The sequence below is a fragment of the Stegodyphus dumicola genome, chromosome X1 (assembly GCF_044657685.1).
Source record: "Stegodyphus dumicola isolate Sdum_Otavi_A_Nest chromosome X1, ASM4465768v1".
NCBI lineage: Eukaryota > Metazoa > Arthropoda > Arachnida > Araneae > Eresidae > Stegodyphus > Stegodyphus dumicola.
This window is the reverse complement of record NC_140780.1, coordinates 24,921,026-24,948,988: the sequence shown is the minus strand read 5'-3', so window position 1 is coordinate 24,948,988 and position 27,963 is coordinate 24,921,026. Positions and strand designations below refer to the sequence as shown.

The 27,963-nt window shown below is 33.2% G+C and overlaps 1 protein-coding gene across 1 annotated transcript in view; it reads left to right on the top strand.

Annotated features, from left to right (window-relative positions):
- LOC118180933 (uncharacterized) overlaps positions 1-27,963 on the top strand; it is a 206,662-nt gene that overhangs the window by 53,784 nt on the left and 124,915 nt on the right. Inside the window, exons 5-7 of the mRNA XM_085807381.1 lie at positions 15,851-15,894; positions 15,984-16,855; positions 20,590-20,682. Coding sequence (XP_085663507.1) covers positions 15,851-15,894; positions 15,984-16,855; positions 20,590-20,682 — 1,009 coding nt within the window. The remainder of the gene's footprint in view (positions 1-15,850; positions 15,895-15,983; positions 16,856-20,589; positions 20,683-27,963) is intronic.

Sequence of the window (27,963 nt, the reverse complement as noted above, 5' to 3'; positions counted from 1 at the left end):
TAAGTTCAGTTGATGACAATTGCAGTTTTGCTTTTAAACATCACCAGTATTTTGTTTTGGTACTTGTGTAAATATAGAATCCCACTTCAAAAGGATTTGTAGCTGAGAAAGGCAGCAACTCTGGTTTTGCTTTCTGAGATAAGATTTGAATTTATCTTGTCTATGCAACCAAACCTGCAGCTGGTATTTGGTTTTGAAATGTAATTTTTATCTCACTGTGATATGCAAAGTGTATGAAAACCTCACATTCTGCTGAATTTAAGCTATTTTTTTGTTTGCCCTGTACACATTTAGAACCAATTTAAAATCATCAGGCACCTTCTCATGAGCTGTTCAAAATAATATTCAAGCAAAGCATTTCGTTGCTTTGAGACGTTTGTGAATATTTTTCCTGTTATTTTCTTAATTTCTGTCTTATTTTCATTCAGGAAGTTTTTTGTAATAGAGAAGCAATTGATATCTTCCACTTCCACACTTTCCTAACCAGTATATAAGTTTTCTTATAAGAGATAGACTGCATCGAAAACTGGCATTTTTTCCATTGCAGTATTACACTCATTTTGCTAAAAACGTCTACCCAATATACCAGATTTCATACCCAGGCTTTATTATTTACAGCTGTCTCTAGTACAGAGTTATGGGGAATCAAAATTGTTGGAATCCGAGGAATATGTTGGTTTAATTTTGCATACCATTTTTCTAACCCCCTTTCAGTAAAATCCATAGTTTTTTTCAGCATTTTTTGTAGCTAGTATTTTAGGAAATTTCCATAGAAACTGCAGAGAATCTATAGTAGTTAATGTGAATACTTTCCCATCTATTAGTTATAAAAGAAATATCTTGAATGAGTAAGAACTGAGTTTTCTATATACAAAGTAGAAAAAAGTTTCAGATTTACATATTGATATTACATGGAAAGAAATTGCAGAATTAAAAGAAAAATGAGATGCATTAAATTCAGAGTATTGCCTGTTGTAATTATTGCAGCTTTAATAATACCTTATTCAAATGCAACCTGTGAAAGAATTTTTAATATTACCAGAAATAGTCAGAGTGCATTTCTACCAAATTTATGCGTGAAAACTCTTAAAATACTTGTCATTGAAAATGTAAATACTAGCAGATGAAGAACTGTTAATGAAGAAAAAATATTCCTTGATCTCTAAAACTTAAGCTTGCTAAATATGTTACTTACGAATTTTTAAATGTTTTATTTAGAAATAAATGATAAATATTTTTTGTTATTATATAGTTTGGCACAAAAGTAACTTCACGATTTTAAATAAAAAAATAGATATATGTATATGAAAATTCAAATACGTTTATATTTTGAAATGTGTAATCCAAAGCGTGCTTCTTGAAGTTTTTATTTACAAAAAATGATGTTCCCTTATGCGACGACAAATTATGAGCTCTTTAGCACTTATTCTATCTTCGCCATCCTTGTGTCTCCTACTGATCCTGTCTGTGCAAATATGGCTACAAGTTGCAGTATTGTATTGCTAGAAAGAGCATATCTGACTTTAAAATAGCATCGAAAGTTTCTCTGAGTATAAATAATTTTTCTTCCATTTTCAAATAAAAGAGTTACAATCTTAATCCTTTCTGCATGCAGGTATGGTTCCATATCGAAACTCTGAAGTATTTATTTTAACCTAAAAAAGAGAAGCTTAATAAATATTGATTCCAGAAAGAATTATTGAAAATAAAAATTGTGAAGGCACTTTTGCACTCTGTATATTTATTTCTTCTCTCTATCTAGAATTTACCTTTCTTTTTATCTCCCTATAGAAATCACAATCCCCAAACTTGATAAAGATATACGTTATATGAAATTCTGTTTTCTCCTTGATACGATTATTTGTGATTCACCATGTTACCAGGCCATGAAATTCAAAATAAAAAAGGGGGTTTCTCAAAGTGTCTATTTTTTTATTGCCGAAATTGTATAATAATTGTATTTACTAATAAAATATATGTAAAATATTAGCTATTGGCCCAAAATTAAATATATGCAGAGTTATATAAATTATCCTAACTCCTTTAATGTTGGCTTTTTTTCACATAGGCTGATATGACTATTTTTCTTAACTTAAAATTTTTTATGTGCATTTCATATCTATACAAATTAATATTTCAACCCGGTGTTATAAACAACTAACCAACATTGAAAATGCGATACTAAGAAGTGACCAGAAAGTGATGAAACTCGGCAAACAGAGAGAGACGACAACGAATAATAAGTTATCTTTATTTCGAAATAAAATGCATCATACAGAGTGAGATTAACATTGGCTCAGTATGTTGTAGGACCACCTTGGACGATGATACACTAAGTAGTGCTGCTTAGAGTCAATGAGACTACGAATGGTGTCCTGAGGAATAGCTCTCCGTTCCATGTCAACCATTTGCTACAGTTTGACTTCTGAATGCAGCAGTGGCAGGGTCAGCAAATGGCATCTATCATATCCCAAATGTGTTCGATTGAGAAATCATGAAAAAACAGTGGCCAAGGAAGCATCTGTATACCTTGCACAGCATATTGGCTGATGCCAGCAGTGTGTGGTTATCCTGCTGATGACGGGCATATCATTGGGCCATCGTAGTGCCCTGAATACAAATTAGGGGTGACCTGGAATCATATGTAATTGTGCCCGAAACCATGATGTAGCACTAGTGTGCGGTGGGGCATTCCACCGTTACTGTCAGATTGGATCTGTCTTGATATATGCCACACTTGTACGCAGTGACTATCGTTAGAGAAACGGAAGTGTGACTCATCTGAGAACACGACCCTGTGCCATTCCGTCGTCCACAATGCTTGAGTCGGGTACTATTGCATATGTTGGTGTCTCTGATGTGGGGTCAGTGGCAGTGTTCTTAACGGACATTACAAGTGCAGACCACTGGCCAACAATCAATGACAAATGGTTCTGGTCGATATGAGAACATCCAGGGTGTCTTGAACATGCTGCAGAATAAAGGTGGAAGTTGCTTGCGGATGCACTACCACTTGTCAGCAGATGCATTAATGCACGTGTGCATCACTCTGTCTGCACTGGCACTCCTCGAACTTGCCATAATTTCCTTATTCCAACCATCGTCGGCATAGCCGGTGCACTGTGGACGTGTCTAGGTATGTGTCAGCTGAGATTTGCCGTATGGACTTAGCTGCCCTTCTCAGTCTGATCAGCATTCCCGTCATAAAATTGTCTGTTTGCTGGAATTGCCTTCATTGACGATGGCTGGTATTCTCTGCTATTACACGTGTCCTCTGAGACAAGAACAATTTTTTTACAATAATTTCCCTAGCAGAAGTAATGGCAAAAAACTGAAAATTCTGTGGTTCTACCCTTATATCTTCTTCAACGTGCACCAGAGAGCTGTGCATTGTACATGTTCACTTAGGTCAGAGACAGGCATCTACCATGAAATTTGCATAATTTTCAGGCCATTTCTTTTTTGTGTTGTATTTTCAATGTCGGTTAGTGTATTTTAAAACAGGGTATAGTACAAAGTCCCACGTTACAGTTCTGGCAATAATACATTGTTTTTTTCCCATAATCATTGCTAATATTGCTAGAATCATCTGTTTTTGGTTCATACAAAAATTTAAGAATGTAAACTCCATAAAATAAACCTTGGAAGCTCAGGTATTAACTTTTCATAATAAGCTAATAAAAGTATAATAATTTCTTTAAAGGTTACGTAAATTAAACTTTCATGAACTGTAGCATACAGTACCCAAACAAAAATGCACATTTCACAATGAATGAAAGTGCAAAAGTAAAAAATTCCTGAGAAAGTTTGTTCTACAGATCAGTAATGCCGTCTTTGAATCAGAAAGTTAACTAGCATAAATTATAAAACATGAGAATCAGAAACATGAGCTTTGAAAATGTCATGCTCGTACTGCATGTGGAAAAGTAATGATGTACGCAAAAATGAGGTGCAGGCAAAACTGATAAGTAATTAAAATGCTAATTTCAAAAATGTATTTATTGATATTTTTGCATGAATAATAAAATGAAAATTTGTAACTAAATATGCATATGCATATTTAATTAAAATATTTTATATATTTAAGTATTTCAAATTTTTCAGTATTTTTACATTTCAGGATTTAATATTAAATTTTTTACGTTTAAATTAAATGTAGATTGATTAATAAAATAAATATACATTATGTACACATTTTTAGTAAGTCGTCATAAAAATGTCATGTGCATTAACTACTGCTGAGTTGGCCAGAATATTGGTGTCTGCGAGTGATATATGAGGCAGGTTTCAAATGAAAATCCGCTCAAAACAGTGTCAATGAGATGTTGAATTGTTGCACATTTAGAAAAGCTTTACTTTGAACTGGTGGTTTCCTTGTTCTGTAGTAAATGCTATTGTTTTATGGTCTTTGGGGTCTATTTCAACTTACCGGTAGCTATTTTTCAAATCAGGGTTTTGAATTATGTTTTGTTAATAGACTATGTACAATTTCATCTAGTCTTTTCTTTGTAATGCAATTGAAATACCTGTAAACAGTGCAAATTGATGTTTTCCATCTCTCTCTCTCTCTCTCTTTTTTTTTTTTAACTAAAATAACAATGATACATGATAATCAGCCACTGTAGTCATAGTATTTCTTTGAGATAATTTTTGAATTTCTGTAGTTCAGCGAAAGGAAATTTTGAGCATGTTAATTAATAAGGCAAGTGATTTCATATGTCTCTGTGGTGTGATATGAATCATACAACCAGCATTTTGAGGATATCTTTAGTTCCTGTAATAAATGATTTGCAGCTCACACTTGACAAATATTTAATTCCATGAGATTCAATGTGATCGCTGAAAGGGATGCATAAATCTGTCATCATCTTTTTTAAAACCTGTGTGTAGTCTGTCACTTATTTCGGCAAGTGTGCACTTTTTTCATGAATAAGTCCATGGACACAGGAGGAACTAATAGTCGTTTCAATTTCTTTTTATTCATAGAAAGGCATTAAATCCTACATGCAAGTTTTAATTTGCTTCTGCTTTGCCTTTGTGTTCTGTTTGAGGGTACTAAGAAGCTACTATCATTAGGGAAACACTTTGTTTTCATTAACTCTAAATATTGCTATTTTTTTGGCAGATGTGGGAAGTTCACAATTTTGACAAAATTCACATTTCTTTAAAAAGTCTGAAGAATGTAAGGATTTGTTAAATCAGCCATATAGAATACATTCAGAGTATGACAAACTTATAGTCTTACAGTTGACAATAGTGAGAAGCATGCACTACAAAAAAGCAGCTGCTAGCTTTTGTAGTGTCTGAAAAGGGAAAAGAAACCAAGGTTGAAGAACTGTGATAGAGTAGTCCATATGACATCAGTTAGGTTAAACTGAGTTTAGATAGTTACTCTAAGTGAGATCTTTACTCGACCATTGCATGATATCAATACTTAAAAGCTCCAATATGTGCAGTATCAGTGTATTTCCAAGGTACTCAGAATCAGTAGCACTACAGAGGTATTATTGTGGGACGATTTTCATCCTAGTAGTAATCAGAGCTATAATTTTAGATGCAATTAATTAAAAAGAAGTACAGTCTTATGAAAGAATTGGGGATTTCCATTGCATGATTGTGGAATCTACCTTTGACTTGATCTCTGCAAGTTGTAGATGGCAATCTGTATCATGTTCTTCCAGATGTTGCAAAAGTGTGAGATGGTACGAGTATCACTTCGAGTTCACTTTTTTCCATCTGATTATTCAGGGATTACACATTGCCAAGCTAATTTGACATCCTTATAGTAGGCTGTTCATAAAAGTCAGTTCTATTTACCTCTCATTTTCCTCATTTATAACAGCTCATAGGATTTCAGAATCTTCTTAACCTTTAATTTCTGGTAAATGGGTGAACTTGGAAATAGGTCATTGAGAAACGTTTCTCTTAAGGCAGTAGTTTCTAAACTTTTTTGGTTCTTGGCACCTTTGGTGAACCAGTTTTTCGTAATGCACCTTATGACAGATTCTAACAAATACCTGTGCAAAATAACCAATGTATTTTGCATGCTTTAGGTAAAAATTAAAGCATATTTCATTTAACAAAAAATTGTTATTGAGCAAATTTTTATTAATTGTAATATTTAGTGGGATGAATGGACGTGTTGATTGGGACACATTTTCTCAAATTGTGGAATTAAATCAGACATAGTCACTCTCATTGCATTGATTTTCATATGAAGCTTATATTTTATTACATCTAATTTCTTATTTCATGCCTACCCAACTTCACACATCTCTTACTGATAAATAAAATTCAGTAAATTCCATGCTGTTAAAATTTATTTTGTAATAAGACAATTCATTCAGATTTTCTTGTGCAGCAGCATATACAGATGATCAGTTTATCGATATTATACTTTTCAAAAGATTTCTTCAACCAAGTGATAAGCTGTGATAAAGTGTTCAGAAATGGATTTTGGACCTTTAGAGAAGTCAGTTCTATTGGAGGTTAAAAATAGTTGAAACAAGGGGAAGCATTTCAGGCCTCCATCTTCATTCATTTTTCTTTTCCATAGGTGTTTTTTTTTTTTTTTTTTTTTTTTTTTATAAAAGTTAAAAATTTTTTGTGAGGTCTTTAAAAGTGCATATTCCTGTAATCTATTCAGAGCAGTAAACTTTAAAAATTTCACATAACTATGCAAGTTTCACCGAAAAAGTTTCATTCACAAAATATTGTATACATTTGTGTTTCTTGGCAGTTCAAACTTAGAAACAAAACACTATGGGAAAGACTGTCACATACATCTATGTACAACCAAGACCATCCTCACATAGTTTTTTTGAAAACTAGTAATTTTTTGTATAATTGCTACATTCAGTATTTGTTTTAAGACGTTCAATGAAAGATTCAGATATTTTGACATGAGTGCTTCCTTGTGAATAATGGTATAGGTCGATTATGCTTCAGAAGCTTAGCTTCAAATAAAAGCCCTACCATCCTCCATGACAGGTGTACATAGAACGGGCACCATTGATGCAAACACTGATACAAAATGAAAAATAGTTTGGTGTTGACTGAGAGTCCACACCAAACTGTTTTGGGGCATAAAAGTGAGACTATCATAGAAGAGATCTCTAATGTTACTGCCATCTATAAGTCATATGTAGCAAATTAACTGAGTACAGTCAAAAGTCGTTAATTCGGACACCCATAATCCGGAATGATCTATAATCCGGACCTCAAAACTACAAACTTTCTGCACATGCGTTGCGTTCAAGCATGCGCACAGGCCCTTACGGCTGCAAATATGTTTGTGCGCATGCGCGTTTAATGTGTAACGGAGTTATACGCTAAGCTAAAGTTATCTAATTCAGTTAATGTTGCAGATTGCGTTGTTCCTTAATCTTCGAATTGGATCCGGCTTATTATTTTTTGCAGACTGTTAGAGCAATTTTATAAAAGTAAGCTTGAACTTTCGATTATGTCAAATAGAATTTCCGATATATTTACTACAAAGCGAAAGTATGTTTTGAAATCCGAAATCTGTTTATCAATTTCACGCTTCTCTGCGGCAGAGGGGGGGGGCAGAAACGTCATTATTAGATTATGATAGATTAGAAAGGTTATGTCAAATAGAATTTCCGATATTCCGATATATATTTACTAATATGTAATTTGTATCTACAAAGCGAAAGTATGTTTTGAAATCCGAAATCTGTTTGTCAATTTCACGCGGCGGATTAGAAGTTGATCTGTCAGCACTATCCTTATCTTCAGGGCAGATGTTTTTATTTTATTTGGTTTATAATTCCGTACTAAGTGTAGTATTTAATCTCGATTTACTCCGTCTTTGATATGATTTAAATCAAGTTCCTCGTCATTATAATTCGCATCCGATAGTGAAGAAAGTGACCTAGAGGTTATTGAAAACGAAAACATTTCGATTGACAAATTAGTCGGTATTCTCAACACAGCAATTATAGGACTTGAACAGCGGAACTTTGTAACTAAACAAGAAATTATGTCTGTTTAATAGAATTAAAGAGAAAGTATTATCACATGAAATGAAGCAACTTACATTGAAGGAGATGTTTAATAAAGTAAACAAATAAATATTAAGCTTTTTCTTTTTGTAAATTTTGATACCCTTTAGATCATAATTGTTCTTTATTTCATAAATTACGGTTTCATATTTTTAATTTTGTAATTTCTGCATGCCATCTTACCAGATTTAAACTGATGCCAAAGTCCTGACGAGTCCGGATTAACGACTTTTGACTGTATCATTATTATTATCGATGGCTTCAAGGCAAATCTTTTTGCATTGTAATTTTTCTGTTAGTTGATTATTTAAATCTTTTTCTATGTGCTGTATTCTGTTGCTGATGTTATTGGACGAAGGGGTTCCTAAAAGTAGCTTCCCAGCACACTCGCCAATAATAATGTTCATCATATGTTCAGCAGCAGATAAAATTAGCTTTGTGATTACATGAGATTTCTTACATTTTGCATTTCTATTTGCTAATAAAATGCTTATAAAATACTGGCAATACTATATGCTTGTAAAATACTAGCAAAGCTTTGTTTGGTATTGATGCCTGCTTATAAAAATGACCCCTTTGTTAATTCAACTTTATTATCTTCATGCTACAGTAGTCATGAGAATTAATAATTATACTGGGGTAATGAGTAGTTTCTAAATGGAGTTTCAGCCTGAGAAGCATACACTCATGTGTTAACATTTTTATACACAGAACACACTGTGACCTCTCTTAGCCATTGGTTTCTATGATGTAAAATCAAACTCCAAATAGCTGTTGTCATGATTTTTTATATATTATGCTTCTTTACAGTTTTGCCATTAGTTGATATGTTCTGATTATTTTCACTCTCACAACTGTATGGTAAAAATTGATTTGTTTTTTAAATGCATACGAAAATAAAACATCAACAACTTTACTTGATCGATTTTTTGAAAGCGAGCAAAAATAAATGTTTGAAACTTTACTTGATCGATTTTTTGAAAGTATGCAAAAATAAATGTTTGAAACTTTACTTGATCATGATAGTGTTCAGTTGATGTAATGTCCCAACATTAATTCAACACTAACAAAAACTGACACTAATGATTCAACACTAATATCAAACTGGTATTTATGTACAAACATAAAGTACTGGAAAATTCAATAAAGTTGGACATGGGGCAGAACATGTGTTCATTTATATCTTAGTTCAGTTGATAGTTTAGATAGTGAGCAGTGTCTTGTATTTTTAATTCAGTTGGTATTCACTTTGATTTAGTGTATTTTGCTCATAAACCCAAATATGTCATGTAAGTCATTGCTGTTTAGTTTTTCAAGTGTGAGGATTTCTATATGAAAAGGTTTTGATTGCATTACCATGTAGTAATGCTGATGTAAAAAATTAATACTTAGCATGGAATTGAAAATTGAAACATAATTTATAAAACTGTATAATATTTCATAGCACCCACGTGAGGAAATCGGCTTTCCAGGGCCCCATTGTGCACATTTTAGGAACCACTGGTTTAGGTCAATTTTTCTTCCTGCGATTACAGGTAACAAGCATGTAAAGCTCAAAAAGTCTCAACCTACTCTTATGCAATTCTATATTCATGCATGGTAACTTGATATCAACATTCATTTGCTGGTGAATTAATATTTCTCTATATTTGCAGCTGGTGGATTTAAGGAGGGAGTTATATGTGAAAGCTGTCTGTCCAAATGTCAAACTGTATTATGTCATAAAATTGTCATATAGGCTCCTATATCAACTATCATTTGACAGGAGAAGCATTTATTTGGGCTTCAGCATACAGTCTGCAATTTGTGTGAAATGAAGATATTTGAAGGAGATTGACCCCACTCTCTCACTTCTCAGTATTTTCAGCTTCTTGGCTGGTTGATATTTTAAATAATTTATCTGAATATTTTGCATATGTCTCCATCTATAGATGCTCTCAGTTCATTCCATGCTAATATTGTTTCAATCATCACTTAAAGCACTAGCTGTTCTGAACTGTTTACATGCCTATTAGGTCGAAGATTTTTTTTTTTATTTGCATTCTGGAGGTTCCACTTTTATGGGACATGTAAAAGCATTCTTGAGATCTTTGTCCAAAATACTTTATATTTGTCAGCATCTCTATCACCGTCAGTAAAATGCTGAAGACTTAAAGGTGTCTGCTTACCAAGGCACAGTCTAGGAAGTGAGTTAAAATCTTAAGCTGTTAAAGTGACTTTCTGACATTTTTAGTACATCTTCAGTTGGAGATTATGATAATTATTTAAAAATTTCTTACTGAATCATAGTTATAAAGCATTCATTAAGGCATCAGCATCTGTTTGCTATGTGTGTAATGTTTCAGTTTCTCACAGGGTTTAAAGCATTTGTAAGGCATTGCAATGTGAATCTACTTTGACTACCTATGATATAATGTTAGATTGTTTTATATATACTGCATGACAATTTTCTATGCTATAATAAAAATTTAGTAATGCATAAAGGAGACTGAACAGAACGTAATTTACACTAGCTGCTTCATGATTAGATTTCAGAATTTCCTCATTTTAACCTCTGCATTTCCTGTTTGGACCTTCGATATTTATTAAATGTATCAAAAGCCAGTGAGGTTTTATTGTAAACAATATTTATAAGGTGCTGCAAAAGAATCCTAAAAATAATCTGTACAGTAAATGAACAGAACTGGGCAAGGAAAGAATAAGAGGTATTGCCATTCCTCAAAAGTTTAATTATAGTTTCATGATATTTGCCATTTACAATTAATAGGGAAATATGATTAAGTATAATAGACTTGATTTATGAGAACAATTTCTTCACTGTTGGTAATTTGCCTGACAATTTTTATATTTTCTCCATTTAAAATTTGTGTTAAAGAAGCCACGTCAGTGCGTTTAAAATGCCATCTTTTTAATTCACTGATTTCCTCTATCAATTGGCTCTTTAATTTAGAAATTAATTTCAGTTGATTTCTTCATCTGTCTTCATTTGAAGAGCATATTCTCAGCTAGCAGCAGTCAAATCCATAATCATTTTCATCTATACCTTCATCTTTAGTAACACATTTCATCATATACACTTATGACACTAGTTGGTACAAATTATGATTTCATGAAAATTGAAAGAATTAGGCCAGATGAAGCAAAAAAAAACCTTTGTGGCTGAGTTAAATTGATAACAAATTTTATAGATGAAGAATGAATCAACCAGTTTTATACCTTCCCCTAACTATGTAAGCCTCTATTGTAGTAACACATTTCATCATATACACTTATGACACTAGTTGGTACAAATTATGATTTCATGAAAATTGAAAGAATTAGGCCAGATGAAGCAAAAAAAAACCTTTGTGGCTGAGTTAAATTGATAACAAATTTTATAGATGAAGAATGAATCAACCAGTTTTATACCTTCCCCTAACTATGTAAGCCTCTATTGAATGATTATTACTGCTCCCAATTCCACTTTGTTACAAAGGGCAAATGAGCATGCAAATGTTTTTCGATGGTGTTGTTAACATATTAAAATGTCGTGTCTGATTCTAGGGACTGGCCCTAGATCAGCCAAAATAGGCTTTGTGTTTAAAATGGTAACGGATAGGATTAATAATCAAACAACATTTTAGCAGGTATTGTTTTAAGATTGTGCTCATTTTTTATATAAATTGCAAAATTCATCATGTCACATTTTTTTTTTCTTGTATATGCTAGAGAACTTGTTCAGTTATTTTTTATGGGGGCACCTAATAGGCGGCCACCATTACCTCCTATGAAGGGACAGCCAATTTACATCCATGCCTTCTCCGGGATTCGAACCCAGACCGTTTGGTACGGCTGTCAGAGTCACTAACCACTTGTCCATCTGGGTGGCATGCCATAGCTGTAGATAGGCAAGATGAGGCAATGCCTAAAAGCCCACCCATTTTAAGGGAACATTGCTTTTCTGTTTTAGATTAGTTTAAAAATAATACAGTCAAAAGTCTTTAATCCGGACTCGTCGGGACTTCGGCGATTCCAGATTATCAGTTTTTCCGGATTATAGATCACCAATTTAAATCTGGTAAGATGGCATGCAGAAATTATAAAATTAAAAATATGAAACCGTAATTTATGAAATAAAGAGCAGTTGTGATCTAAAGGGTATCAAAATTTACAAAAAAAAAGAGCTTAATATTTATTTGTTTACTTATTAAACATTTCTTTCAACGCGCGCATGTGTAAAGCATATATTACGCATAGTCGAAATTAGGAAATTGCAACCAGAAAACTATTTGATGTGTATTCGTGATATTTATAATGACGAGGAATTTGATTTAAATCATATCAAAGACGAAATACATCGAGATTATTTAGAAAGGAATTATAAGCTGAATAAAATAAAAACGTCTGCTCTGAAGATAAGGCTAGTGCTGACAGATCAACTTCCAGTTCATTGCACACCGCGATGTTTCCCCTTTTCCCCGTAGAGCAGCTTGAAATTGATAAATAGATTTTGGAATGGTTAGAAAAACAAAGGCTATGCCTTTATCCATTTTTTGTAGCAATTCCACTTTTTGTTTGAAGGACATCGAAACATGCTTTTGCTTTGTAGATAGATCCTTTGGCAGCTCCAGAATCGGAAATTCTATTTGACATAATCGAAAGTTCAAGCTTACTTTTATAAAATTGCTTTAACACTCTACAAAAAATAATAAGCAAGAACCAATTCAAAGATTAAGGAACAACACAATCTGCAACATTAACTGAAATAGATAATTAGATAATTTTAGCTTAGCTTATACTGTCCGTTGTACATTAAACGTGCATGCGTAAGCATATTATGCGATTGTGCACATGCGTGATCGCATTTTTCGTTGACTCATGCACAGAAAGTTTGTAGCTTTGAGGTCCAGACTATAGATCATTCCGGATTATGGGTGTCCGGATTAACGACTTTTGACTGTAATAAATTTGTTGCTAAATCCAACTTTGGTGTTTTATATGCCAAAGATGCTGGAGATCCAATTTAAACTTTTATGAATAAATCGTATTATTAAGTTAAAAAAGGGTTTTATATTTTCTTCTTGAATAATATAGGCATTAGAAATAAAATTGAATATCACGGCAGCCTACCTTGTTTGCTGTTTTTTTTTGGCATAATGAATTATTTTATTTATACGTATTGACTCATCTGCCCTAGTCATTAGTTGTACATACTCACTCTAACTAAAACTAGCATGTTTTGTTTGTGATAATCATTTCGTATCTGGTTTTACTGTGTTTTTAATTTGAGCATAAGGAAGTATTAAAGCATAGCAAAAATTTGCTGTCACGAAACAAATAGGCTACTTTTTAGAACTGCTGTTGGTTGGAAAATAAAATTTGAAGGGTTAAAAAAAAAATTATAACAATTCATAAACTACTACATATTAGTTAAAATGGATGATTCCAAAGAATGGAAAGAAAAGAGGGAACAGGCAGAAGAAAGCTCTCAAAATTAGACAACTTTTCTATTAAAACATCATACCCAGAAAAAGTTCTTCAGTAGACATCATCCATGGCAGTAAAGTTGAAAAGCGTGAATAAAAAACTATGTTATGAAGTTGCTTCTACAAGCAAACCTGATAATAACTATACAGAAGAAACAGATATAGGTAATTTGTAGATAAAAATAAGTATTACTGATCATGTAAGAAGATTTCTAATTAATCGTGATGAAAATGAAGGAAAATCTTGTGGTTCCATTTGTAAAAAATACTAAACAAGGAAAAAGACATTTTAGTGCAGTATTATTAAGCATCCATGATGAAGTTCAGACAAGTGCCAAGACATTAGTTGTGTTACTTTGAATTTTTGGATGCTACATTCTGCAAACTTTGTTGGTTGTTTTCTAATTCTGATAACAGTTGGCATTCAGGTATTGAAGATTGAAAAAAATTTAACAGTAAGAATTAGAACCCGGAGTTTTTCCAAATCACATACGAAAGTGAGCATTGACTATTGACAAAGAAATTGGAGAGCAAATTCATGGAAAATGGTTTTAGAATTGTTATTTGGCATTAGACTTGCATTACGAAAACGTAAGTTAGCTTTTCTGAGGCATAGTGAAGATTTAAATATGAATTCCAATGCCATTTTTTTTAATTTCAGGTTAAATTAATAAGTAAATATGACAGTAAAACGAAACAAATTTTTGAAATGCCAGTAAGAAGTGTACAATATTTGAGCTCAGCCATACAAAATGAATTAATTCAATCTGCTGGTCATATTGTTTTAGAACAAATTTGGGGGAACTACACTGCTGGCTATTAAAATTGCAACACCATGAAGGAAAGCAAATGAAAAAAAAAAAAAAAAAAACTATGCTGATATTGAATGCAAGCAGGCGACATGTGGTCACCCCGGAGCCTCCAGACACTTATATTTCTGTCAGAATACTGCACACAAAACCGGGATTCATCTGAAAAGACATTATGCCACTCCTGTATCCAGCTTTGTCATTCAGTGCACCAGAGTTGCCATCTGTTTCTATGCTGCATTGTCAAGGGAAGCCGAACTAATGGTCGCCGTGGTGATGGTCCACGTTGCTGCAGACATTGATGCACCATATGAGCGGGTACTAGGCATCCACAAACATGCTCATTTCCTGACTAATGTTCCGTTATTTGGTTGTACAGTTTAGCAGGGCTGACCTCACAATGTGTCTGTCCTCTCAGGCGTTAGTCATAAGAGGACATCGATTTCCTGCATGCCATTCAGTATGACCCTCAGTAATCTATTGATTCCATATTCACATGACAATGGTTGGTTGTTGAACAGAGCAATGGCCAATATCACAGAACGATAATCCACACACTACATAGGCAACGATCCTGCCTGTATCAAATTCTGACAGTTGCTGGTAAGCCTTTCTTCTTATTCAAGACAACACAATATTCTAAGCAAACTCTGACCTTATAAAGCACTTTCCGAATGTGAAATCCACTAGACAACTTTCATTTATGCAGTCCTTCAGATGTCGTTTCTCCCTCCTGCGTCATCTAAATGTGCTGAAATACTAATAATTTGTAAGTGATAATGATGATTAAAATAAGGACTAATTTCTCCACAAAGCAAGAATAAGTTCTTTTGCTGGAGAAGATATTCTCTCTTCTCTGCTTAAGACTGAAATGTGAAAAGCATTTCTGTTAAAATTCTGCCCTTCTTTATCATTGTAAAATGTCTTATCATGTGATCTGATGAAAATGTCATCCAATATGTAAACTACAGCTCTTTGTATATATTGATGTGTAAACATTAGAGGTAGATTAAAGATTTTCAGTAATAGTTAACAGTCAGAGACATTGTTTAATTCTCGTGCTTGGAGAGATACAAGAATTAAAATCTTGCATCACTGTTGGTGTAAATTAGATTTTTGTGGTTTCTAAACGTGTCTCAAATCCTGGATTTTTAAATTTATTTGGAGAAGATTACAGTTTATAAATAAGAGGCTTAAGCTTGGGTGAATGCTTTTGTCTGTCTAACAAAATAATAAAATGTGCAGGGAAAGGCATACTGTTTTTTAAACAAGCTGGATCATTGGTTTCTCATTCATCTGTATCAAAACATGATGGTATGGAACATCATAAATACACAGTAAATTTAAACCTTCAGTGACAATTTTGTAAATATCAGTAATGTTTGAATTATATTATATTGTAATTCTAAGAAATTTTGAAGAGCTTTGATTTGGTAATACATATGGTATCAGATTTAAATGTTTTCAAACTTTTTTTAATGCATATTGTTATGGTACTATATTTAGTTTCACAGATTTTTAATGGTTTAAAAAAGTGATGTTTCTCTTGCAGAAGCTGATTCTTTACCAGAGAGGGCTGCAAATTTTTTAAATGATGTAAGTGTTTATTATCCTCTTACTAATTTGGCATGCATTCTCCCCCCCACCCCTCATTGTGACAAAATTCTCTTCATTTTGAATTTCAGCTGCTAGATCAAATTAGAGCTGAAAGAGAAAATCAGTCTGCTGAACACCCAGAACAAGAGGAAGATGAGAAAATGGAAGTGGAAAGTGCGATGGAAAAGGAAGAAGAGCAGAGTGCAATGGAAGAGGAAGATGATGATTCGGATGAGGAAATTCTGCTAGATGAGGAAGAAGAGGAAAAAATGAAGACTGTGGAGGAAAAGGAAGAAAAAGAGAGTGTGATGGAAAGAGAAAGACAAAAAAGTGCGATGAAAAGAGAAAGACCAAAAAGTTGGAAATTTTTTTTCAAAAAAACATATAAGGAAGATAAGAAAGAAGAAACATGTGTGGAGGAGAAGAAAGAAGAAACATGTGTGGAGGAGAAGAAAGAAGAAACATGTGTGGAGGAGAAGAAAGAAGAAACATGTGTGGAGGAGAAGAAAGAAGAAACATGTGTGGAGGAGAAGAAAGAAGAAACATGTGTGGATGAGAAGAAAGAAACATGTGTGGAGGAGAAGAAAGAAGAAACATGTGTGGGGAAGAAAGAAGAAACATGTGTGGATGAGAAGAAAGAAACATGTGTGGATGAGAAGAAAGAAACATGTGTGGAGGAGAAGAAAGAAGAAACATGTGTGGAGGAGAAGAAAGAAGAAACATGTGTTGAGGAAAAGAAAGAAGAAGCATGTGTGGAGGAAAAGAAAGAAGAAGCATGTGTGGAGGAAAAGAAAGAAGAAGCATGTGTGGAGGAAAAGAAAGAAGAAGCATGTGTGGAGGAAAAGAAAGAAGAAGCATGTGTGGAGGAAAAGAAAGAAGAAGCATGTGTGGAGGAAAAGAAAGAAGAAGCATGTGTGGAGGAAAAGAAAGAAGTATGTCTGGAAATAAAGAAAGCAGCAACGTAAGTTAGTCTAAATTTCTTTGTGTTTTTGTATACAATTATTGTGGAAAAGTATTTTCTTTAGTTTTGTATTCATTTGTATGTGGTTTTATTAGCACTTTCTTTTTTACATATTCATAATAAAACTGTTATTCAGAGCTTAAGGGAAGCTTTGCTTTGTTTTCTGCAAGCAGTGAATGGGTTATTACTTGAAAATTCTGCCATCTGATTTATTTATCTTCTAAAAACTTCAGTTTTTGATGTTGATAAAAAAAAAAAAAAAGATTATTGTTTAACGTAAGGCAGAAAAGCAATCTTAGTTTAGATAGATATTGTATAAAGTTCTATTGATTTTGATGGAAAACAGACATGAGTTCTTTCTGTACTGGAGCAGACAAAGGGAAAAAAAATTCAGTTACTTTTAAAAACAGTAAAAGCATTTTCTGCGTTCTTGATTATGCATAATCAGGCTTCATTAAAAAATTTATGGAAAATTAAGGTTACCTTTTCTCTGATTTTACATTGGCATGTTTCTTTTCCAGTTTAAAGATAATGTTATTTCATAGTTGAACTTTAAAAAAAAAATGTGTAATACTTATTATACCGTATTTGACGGCATATAAGAGGCACTTTTTTTCCTAAATTTGGTCTCAAAAAAGTTACCTGCGTCTTATACGTAAAGGACACAGGTTAAGTTTCAATACTGAATGCTATTTTTAGCCCGGATAAAGGTCTAGACACACATAACTTTTTCTACAACCGCCATAATTATTTTGCGCATGCGTGAAATATCTGTCGCCAAAAAGTGCCAAAGCTTGAAGCTCTAAGTCTAAGTTCGAACAGGTTCAACGGTTACATTACATCTATGGAGCCTTTCCTTCTTTACATAGACTTTCTTTGACTCAGCAACACATGTGTCAGTATCAGTGCTACTCTGTATAAACATGTTGGTATCTGTGCTTAAAACTATTTGTTTAAAAAAAATACCCTGGGAAATATGACTACAGGAAACAAGATATTAAGCTATACAATTCAGTATAAACTCAATAAATTCTTCAGTAAAATTCAGTGACGATATTCTCGTTTTCGATGATGATGATAGTGAAAAGGATTTTTATGATTTTGAAAGTGATTAAAGTCTAATTTCATGATAGGCAACGTTTTCCTTGAATCTGTGTTTTTTTGTTGTTTCTGCTTTATTTTGTATTATGTTTGATTGCTTGCTGTTCATTCATTTATTCATTATTGAAATTTACATATCATGTTCAAAATAGCTTGCCGTTTGCTAATTTTCCTTAATAAAAATATGTTTGGTAATTGCATTCATTGATTGTTTATTTGGCTTTTACGAAACGTGAGAACTAAAAGAAACCACATTTTAAGTTATTGTGGTACTGCGCTGTCGCACGGACTATTGAAACTTTTTTACCTTGTGTGTGGCCTTCTAAATAAGGGTGTGTCTTATATGCCGTCAAATACGGTAATCAGGAATTCAATTTTAACGCATATTTGGAGACTACTTAGCTGTCTAGAGCTCGGGTGATTGTTCCTGTTGTAGTTAAACAGTAATGGCCCAGTTTATCAATATTGACTCAATTTTATACACTTATAACAACTGTATATAAATTTTCTTATTTTCATTTAGTATTTGTCATTTTATGATTCCATAATTAGTAATAAAATATGATTTTTAACTTTCTTAAATTGATGTCAAGATTTGCATGCACTGTTTAAGCCTGAGTGTATATGGTAGTAGCAGAATACTAAGATAATAAGTGGTCAAACCAAAGTTGAAAAGTCAGGATATTTCAGTTTTGAATAGTTATGATATTACATCTTTTAAATAGTCATTTTAAGTAGTCAAGATCTTTTCAGTGAAAGTATTTTGTTTCAAACTCTTATGAAGGAAAAGCTGCTGTATTTTGGAGACTCTGGAGTTTCATTTTTTCGCATGGTGACGACTAATGCAAATTTCGGTGTTGTGAACCTGCTAGCACTCTAATGGCTAAGACAACTGAACACAGGTCATTTGTCCTGGATCTAGTTCGGGTGAATCGGTTGATTACATGTGGATTTCATGCTTTTGCTGTATGTAACATGAATAGAAGGCAGTTTCTCTTTGAAATTCTTCCATAAAAGTACCACTTTTAAGGCAGATAGCCCTTGCATGCTTTGTGAAAGTTAATAAACATGATGAAGGGCTAGTAGTATTAGCTTAAAACAGGGTTCATAGCGGTCCTTAGAAGTGCTTACAAGTGATTATATTTGAAAATAAAATATAAAGGGCCTTATAGGTGCTTACTTTTTCTCTAAAGCACTTACTTTTTTGTTTTTAGTGCTTATTTTTTTGCTTTTTTTAATGAACACGCATTTTCCCCCCGTACCCGTATTTAAATGTTAATAGATTCATAAAACCAGATATAAAATTATTCGTAGGCGTTTAACTTCTAAAAGTTTCTTAAATTTAAAGCCGAAACTAAATAAACAACTTTAAGGCAGATAGCCCTTCCTTATAGTGGAACATCAGATGGTGAATCATACTCCCGGAAATAGCATTTTGCCCCTTTCTCTACATTAATGTAACCTTTGGTGCACGTCATTCTATTGGTCAAAGAATTGTGAAAGCGGTAGAAAATTCCGGTGCATTCCGTATTCTTTTTCTCCCACCCAAGACTACACACGTTTGAATTTCTATCAAGATTTTAATCATTTTCATTCTCATTCCACGTGGTCAGTTCATATTTGTGTTTATTATGATCGTTATGTTTATATTATGAGCATATGTATGAATATTTATAATAATACGTATATTAGCAGTAACTGCTGAATTATAAACGTCAAAAATGGGCAAGTGTGTTTTCGCACAGATTAGCGTTCTAAGGAATAATATTCAGAATGGCTTAAATAAAGTGAAAATAATCGAATAGTCAAAATGATTTCTTTCTTTCTTTTTTTTTTTGGCTGATGCATTATACAGTACAAAAGTTGGGGAGTCCTCCCCTTTCTCCACAAAATCTCGAATATTAAAACCGCTACAGTTCGCAGCAAAGCAACCAACAGAGTTTTTGTTTGTCACTTTTCAATCTGGATTGATAGAACTGAAAGTTCTGTGATCTACCAACCCAAGCAGAGAATGATTCTATTACGGAAACTTAATGCAGTCTGTTCAAAATTAAAATGAAAATCACCTCAGATTGAAAGTCTCTTTTTCTTTATTAATCCAAAGGGGCTTTGTCCCTGAAGGACTGTTGTTTTCGTGTTACGATTTTGCGTCGGAACCCTATAAAAGGCGTAGCACTTTCCAAATCGTTACCACCAAATACTACCGCCCTGTATTATATTTGAAGAAATTAAATAATGAAGAATCTGCATAAATGTATGTATGTTTCTCGCATTGTGATAAAACACCAGTACCTAGAGCCATCCAATTTTGAATGACGTAATCCTACTGCGAATATGGCCATCTGAAAGCCCAAATTTGAAATTTAGAATTTGGTTTTATTATCGATTTCATATTTTGTAAAACTTTAACGAATTTTTGATTAACAAAGTCAATGATTTAAAAGCGAGTAATGGCAATACTCTATGGCGGGGGGGGGGGGGGGACCTTTTTATCCCCAGAGTGCAGAACTGTGTATTGGAATGCTAATTTTAAAATTATTTTGTGACATTGCTGTTGAACTGTATTTTATGGAATAGAATAGAAAGAATTTCTTTTAGTGAACAATGTGCTAATTTTTTTTTTATCCCCTTAGATCATCAGGAAAAGACTTCGGAGAAAAAACTTTCTTCTGTGATGACTGCAAATACTTTTTCTGTCGATGCGAAGAAATACAAAGAGAAGAAAGGTATGTAAATCATGTTTTAAATTTTAATCTTTGTTGTAAATTACATTATTGTATGTAAATGAACTGATTCAAAGTATCATTTTACAGTTAAAGTTCCAACAACTAAATCTGACTACTTTTGGAATGATTGTGCTTTTTGGTGCATTACATGAAATATGAAATATAATACATGAAATATGAAATAAATTACAATAATATGAAATATTTATAGAAAGAGAAAGAGAGCCTGGGAAATTTGCATATATATATGGGTGTGTGTGTGTGTGTGTGTATAAATATATTTATGGGTGTGTGATGCATTAAATCATCATTGGAGTAAAATTTTGATAGCCTGCTATGTAAATGTCTAAAAGCTTTAGATCTTGTCTAACTGTAAATGATGTCAAGTGCAATAAAGATATGTAGTGTAATTTTTTTTTTCATGACAAATTTTACTCAGTTATTTATTAGAAATATTTTTTCAAACTTTATGTGTAATTAAATGCATGTATGTTGACACAAAATGATCTTTATGTATATGAAATTATGATATAATTAATGTTCTCTGTCTAAATCTTTAAAGTAAGCATAAAGCTAATGAGATACAGATTGATTTCAAGTTTGTATTATAATTTCTATTTTCATAATACCGTTTGCAGTTTTAAGTATCGTATCACATCATAATGGGTGTGACCATACAGCAAATTTCCTCTTATAATTATGTGCTCTTATTCTTATGTGCAAGTTTGTTGATTTTATCAACCTTGGAAGGAAATGTAGTTTAATTTGAATTGCCGTATTCTTAATTACTTGACTGATATGTATATTGTTATTAAAAATACGTCATATGCAGATTGCTGAATCTGATCTTGTGCATGGCAAAGTTGTAAGTGAAGTACTCATGCCGTTTTTATCTTATGTATTAAAATCATTGTGATTAGCATATAACTTGAAATTCGTTTGTCAGAGCAACTTTTCTGCAGAAAATAGCCATTCTTCAAATTTAAATTAATTTTCATATGCCTTAGTTTTGATAATTAGAAAGTACTTATATTTCAGTAAAAGATGCACAAGAAGAATATATTATTAATATAGATTTGTTGAAGAAATTCTGTTAATAATACTGATTATACTGTTGCTGTGTATACTTTTTTGCTGTCAGAAGCTTTCTAATAAGCTAATTGTAACTGCATTCAAAATGTTATATCAATTATGTAGAGCATCAGTTCCTGACCTTCTGTCTCCTTTAATAAGGCCTTGTAATACAGAGTGTTCATAACTTCCTCTTCAAATTCTATGATCCTGCCTTTTTAAGCATCCCCTCACTATATATTACTACTGGAATTTTTTAATACCATACAATTAATGGACTGCATTGAATAAGGACAGAAAAATACAATGAAGCAATGACATTGTTTGAAATAAATGCAGTGGTAGTGTATATAGTTTTCACTCACTTCTTCGTCCCTTACTTAAAATTCTGAAAAATGTTCAAGTATTCTTTTAATTTTCTCCTTCCACAAGACATTTAGAAGGCAATCTTCCTTAAATTAAAATGGATTTGTCCATGTAGTAATTATTTTTATCTTATTGATTTTCTCATGGATTTTTGGGTGAATGATCTTTGATTGATGAAGCAAAAATTATGAAGGGTTTCAAGAAAATGGGGATATCTAATGTTCATGGTGATTCTGAAGATCATAATATATGGGAAGACAGAGAATGATTATGAGGAAGACAATGGCAACGATTTACCAGTTTGTAGCCGATAATACAGACAGTTAATTCCAGAATCGTTAAATGATTTAACGATTAGGGAGTAGCAGTCAACAACAAAAGAGCATGAAAGATTCAGGATAGGAGGAAAAGTGAAATAGATATTTTTTTTTACTATTGGTAATGTAAATATTACTGTATGTCATTATATCTTATTGGAATGCAGGTGTCTTTTAAATAAATGATATTGTGATTGTTACTGGTAGTTTAGCCGTGAATACATTTCATTTATTTACTCTAAATAACATCCTTTAGAAATTAAATTATTCGCGTAATTTTCCCGTCTCGATTTCCATGCAATAAAGTTGGTTAAAAAGGGAATATGCAACTAAATATGTGTTGTGCCTTTTGTCTATTTTTTAATCTAAAATTAAGTTTACATGATCATCGCTTTAACCAAAAATAAGATTGATTAAGCTGGAAAGCATATTTTCATCGATTCCAAGAAACTGATGGCTTAAGCATTTAATATTTGAAAAATTTGCTTACCAAAGTAAATTGTTACTAGAGGAAACTACTTTGAACACTTCCGGGGTTTGGTAAGTTTAATTTATACCATTCAGCTGTGTCTCAGAAGTAAATTTTTAATGAAAACAATATTGTTATGGTAGAAGTAATTAATTTCCTGCTTCCATTACTGCTATACATAAAAGCAGAAAATTTTGAAAAAACAAATCAGAATCTCAGATTATGATTGCGTCCCAAGTATGTTGTCAGTTTTATGTAGAGTTAATTAGTTTGGTCATTATATCAAGAAAATTGTAAAATATTATTTGTATTTTTACCATTAGAAACCTGTGGATAGACTGTTCAATAGAATAATCAGAAGTAGCTATTTTATGTAGACAGTTCATTACTAATGCAGAAAATGAAAAGGATGTGCAGAATTAATCAGAAGCTGAACAATCAATGTTCATTGGAACGGTTTGAATTTAGAACATTGGTCGGTAGTTCTAAGAAATATGATAAGACAGAATTTTTATAGGAAAGCTATTTTCAAGTTTTAGGTATTCTGGTGAAATGCTCTGTGGCATAAACCCAATATCAGTGTCTTCTAGCCCAGTAACCAAAATCTAGTTGCTTTAGATAATGCAAAAGATATTTCAGATGATGATTTACTGACTTGTATCAAGGAAAAATTCTAAAAGCAGATGAAACAAATTCTTTGGATAAGAAGATTTTGGATCCTGAGATGGCTGTCTTCTAATAATCTATAATCAGCTAATCTGAGATGTTTCTGTCATACAAAGCAAAAATTTATATGCCACCTGTATCTTCCTTAGGACAAAGGATGATGCTTTTCATATTAAGATGCTGAGGTTCATTTTCAGCTACTGCTGGCCAAAAGCTTTCTAGCTTTGGCCAATGAGGCATATAACTATTCCAAGATTGGAATTACTAACATTTTATGAACTAAGCAGTATATGAATGCATTATTATGCAAAAGAAGCTGAAGCACAAATTTTGGAGTGATTCAGTTGTCACATTATTTTAGATAAAATGCAAAACTGGATCAAATACACTTGTTGATAATACAGTAAAACCCTGACTAATCAGGCATTCAACTAACCGGAAAGCTCAAATAACTAAATATTTTGAACTTTAGAAATTTTTTAAAGCAGATGAGAGACTTCTAATTCCATTATAAAACATGAATAGGACTATGACTTGCATCATGCAAACACTGTCACCAAACATGTGATTTAGCTCCAATAATGGATAAGTGTGAAGTCAGAACCCAGTCATAAGTTCTTCATCTTTATATGTAAATCATTTTATGTCGGTTAAATTTTTGTGCAAAACAGTACGAGTTAACTGCTATTTATATGTTTTTCAATCGCATTTTTAAAAGTAATAAAAATTTAGGACTTGCTGTCAATAGAATAGTATAGTACACTGCTGGCCACCGTAAATGCAACACCCTGAAGGAAGCATGCAAATAACATGAAATTTACAACATGTGTTAGCGGAAGTGAGATACGTAAATGATTAGAATTTCAGCGCAGACCCACATCACACGTGCCTGTGGCGCCACTTCACGGCGCTATTTAAGGCTTAGAGTTTTTGATGATTTCAAGTTCGGCAATTGTGTTTTTCTTGTGGGTTTTTTCAAAAAAACGATCAATTATACCTCGTGGTAAACAAGCAATCATCATTTGATCAAGTATCCGAGCTCGGCATAGGAAGGATAGTGGCCTATCGAGAGTGTGGATTATCTTTCAGGGAAATCGGTAGTCGTGTTGGACGAAACCAAACAACTGTAATGCAGATATGTGACCGTTGGATGCAGGAGGGTATGACGGATCGACGTGTTCACATCCACCGCGGTGCAGCACTTCACGTGATGACAGGAACATTGTGCGCATGGCAGTGACAGATTGCTCAGTCACATCACGAACCATAGTACAGCACATTCAGTCTGTAACGCATCATCTAGTGTCTGCGCGTATCATTCAACACCATTTTACGGCAAAGTGGCCTGTCCGCCACACATCTATTGCTTCATCTACCCTTGACGCAGAACCATAGACGTCTCCGCTGCCAATGGTGCAATGAAAGAAGGATGTGGACGGCAGAATGGAATGAAATTGTTTTTACTGATGTGTCACGCTTCTGTCTGCAACACCGTAGATGGTCGGATTCAAGTGTGGAGACACCATGGAGAGGATGCTGAACAGCTGCATTATGCACCACCACACTGGTCCTGCACCGGGCTTATGGTATGGGGCAGTATTGGATAACACTCTCGCACTCCTCTAATATGCATTGCTGGTATTTTAAACAGCCAGTGCTACATCTCCGAGGTGTTGGAGCCAGTTGTCCTTCCTTAATCGTCAGGGCTTGCCCACAGCCATATTTCAACAGGATAATGCGCGATCACACGTGGCACGCATTGTCCAAGGGTTTTTTATCAATCGCCAGATTTAACTGTTTCACTGGCTGGCTTGCTGTCTGGATCTTTCACATATGAAAACATGTGGTCCATCGTTGCTGAATGATTGACCCAGATTACATCCCAAGCTGCCACACCAGATCAACTTTAGCAACGTGGTGAAGCTGCTTGGTGTGCTGTATCCCAAGAACACATCCAAAGTATCTGAATCAATGCCGAGGCGTGTGGCAGCAGTGATCTCTTACAGTGGTGGCTACTCTGGCTACTGATTCTGGAAGGAACCGCACTTCACAGAAGTCTATAAATTTAATCATTTGATACTTGGTCAACATGTTATCTACTAAATAAATTTTGTTGTGATATCTCTAGTCTTTCTTGGTGTTGCAATTTGGGTGGCCAGCAGTGTATTTACGAAATTATGGGATCCTGGCATCAAGAAAAGTGGAACTGTGTGTGAAAATAGATAAACATAGCATGTGCAATATAAAAACATTTTGACAAGTGATTGTTTGTGACAAGTTTTTTGTTTTATATCAGTAACTTGTATATGTTGATTTTCTAACTAAATAAATAGGGATCTATTCCTACTAATTTCTGCTGGAATGACTGGAGCTAGTTTGACAAGATCTCTGCCAGCTTTCATGGTTGATGGAATGTCAGTCAAATAAGATGTTTTACTTTGATACAAATACATCAGTGTTTATGTCTCAAATACCCGTTTTTCTCTCAAAATCTTGCATAATTTAAATGTAGGCTCTTAATATTCAACTTTATAACAAGTAAGATAACTCCTTTTTATAATTTTAAACCAGAAATTTTTCTTTCATTTATTTGGCTTTACTGCCATGAATTGCATTTCTTACATGCTCAATTATCCAACATTTTTGCATGGCCAGCGTTCAGCATTTCGAGTAGCCAAGCATTTATTGTAGATAATAGATGCAAAGAAATGCACTGGAAAGTAATCCCGATGATTAGCATAGGGATTTTTGAACCCAGTTGATCTTCTGTCCTGTGAATGCAATCCAGTTTCTCAAATTATTTCTTGATTGTTATGTTTTTCAGCATAAAACGAAATAATTGGGATAATTGAATGTATCTATAGCTTCTACCATTATTGTCGAGGGAGGCAAGTCAGCGTGCATATAGCTAGTCCAGAAAGCTAAAGTAACCTTATGTACAACAGTACAGTATGAAAGATTTGGAGAAAATACAATATACAAGTACCTAAGTATGCAAACATGCAAGTACATAAGGATGAAAATGACTTACTGTGAGTCCAAATGAGATTTTCAAACATTATTGAAAGGAAAGATTTCAGAACTCTTATTTTACTGCTATCTGAAACATACTGTAGTTTCAAGACTGATTTTCGAATTGCGTTACAAGTCTTTTCATGCATACTTTTGCATATTTTATTTTTTGCAAAACTGAGAGAAATTACTAGTTTATGAAAATGAAATAAAAAAAAAAAATAAAAAAAAAACCTGTAGAAAACAGTGTTAAATTTATGCACTGAGTGTTAAAATTCTGTTAATTTTTGTTGTTGTTGTTATTTATAATTATTTTCAGTATAACTTCAGATGTTTATCTTTGGAACTTTGTGATTCTGAGTCTAGCATCTGAAAATAGTATTCTGATGTTTTGAATTTAATGAGAACTGCCTTCATATTTGCAGTTAGATGTTTTGTAATATAAACATTGCAATTATTAATGTTACGAAGAATAAAAAGTGTGTTGTGTTAAAATTTCATATATTATTTGAGTTTTGAGTTCTAGAAATATCGACTTATAACTGAGTTTTGAATTCGGTATCCGACATCTGGCATTCGCGACAGGACATCGACTGCGATTTGCGTAAGTTACAATTATTAAGCTATTTATATTTCCGTGATGGAGAAATTAAAACTTTCTCGAAACATTATAGGAGACTATGACTGCTTACAATGACTTTCATAAAAGTAAAACTGAGTTATCTGTAGAAGATAAAATTTTGAAACTAAAAATTATTAAGGAGAAAGCAAAATTAATGGCGGCATGCGAATATGAATTTAGAGAACTTTTGTTTGCGTGCCAAGAGAAGGAAGAAGATATCAATGTATCAGAGAGCTATATTGACAAGGGGAAAGTTTTAAAGAATAAATTAAAGTATCTCATTAATGAAAAAAGTCAACATGCTGCTGCATCTACTTTTCCTGTAGTTGTAAGTACTGTACCTAATAATTTGTTACATTACCCTAAAATTAATTTACCCACTTTTGATGGGAATATCAAGAATTGGCTGTGTTTTGGGGGAGAATGTCAGAAAATTGACACTCAACTGTTTCATTAGAGTTTGAAGCAAAATGTGTTTTTAAAACATAGTCACAAAAGTCTTCACTTCGAAAATTGTACAATCAGTTGGAAACAAAACTAAGAGACTTTGGGTGTTACCAGAGACAAATATGCTGCAATGCTTTATCCTCTTGTTGAGTCAGCTGTTCCGGAAACTTTAAAAGCATGGGAACATTTTAGAACCACCCATCGACGAGCGAAGAAAGAACCTTCCGAAGAAATTTTGATTAAGATTACGCCTACGAATGATCTAGATCGCCTTCTTAGTTGTCTTCAAGGGGGAGGGGGAAGAGAGAATT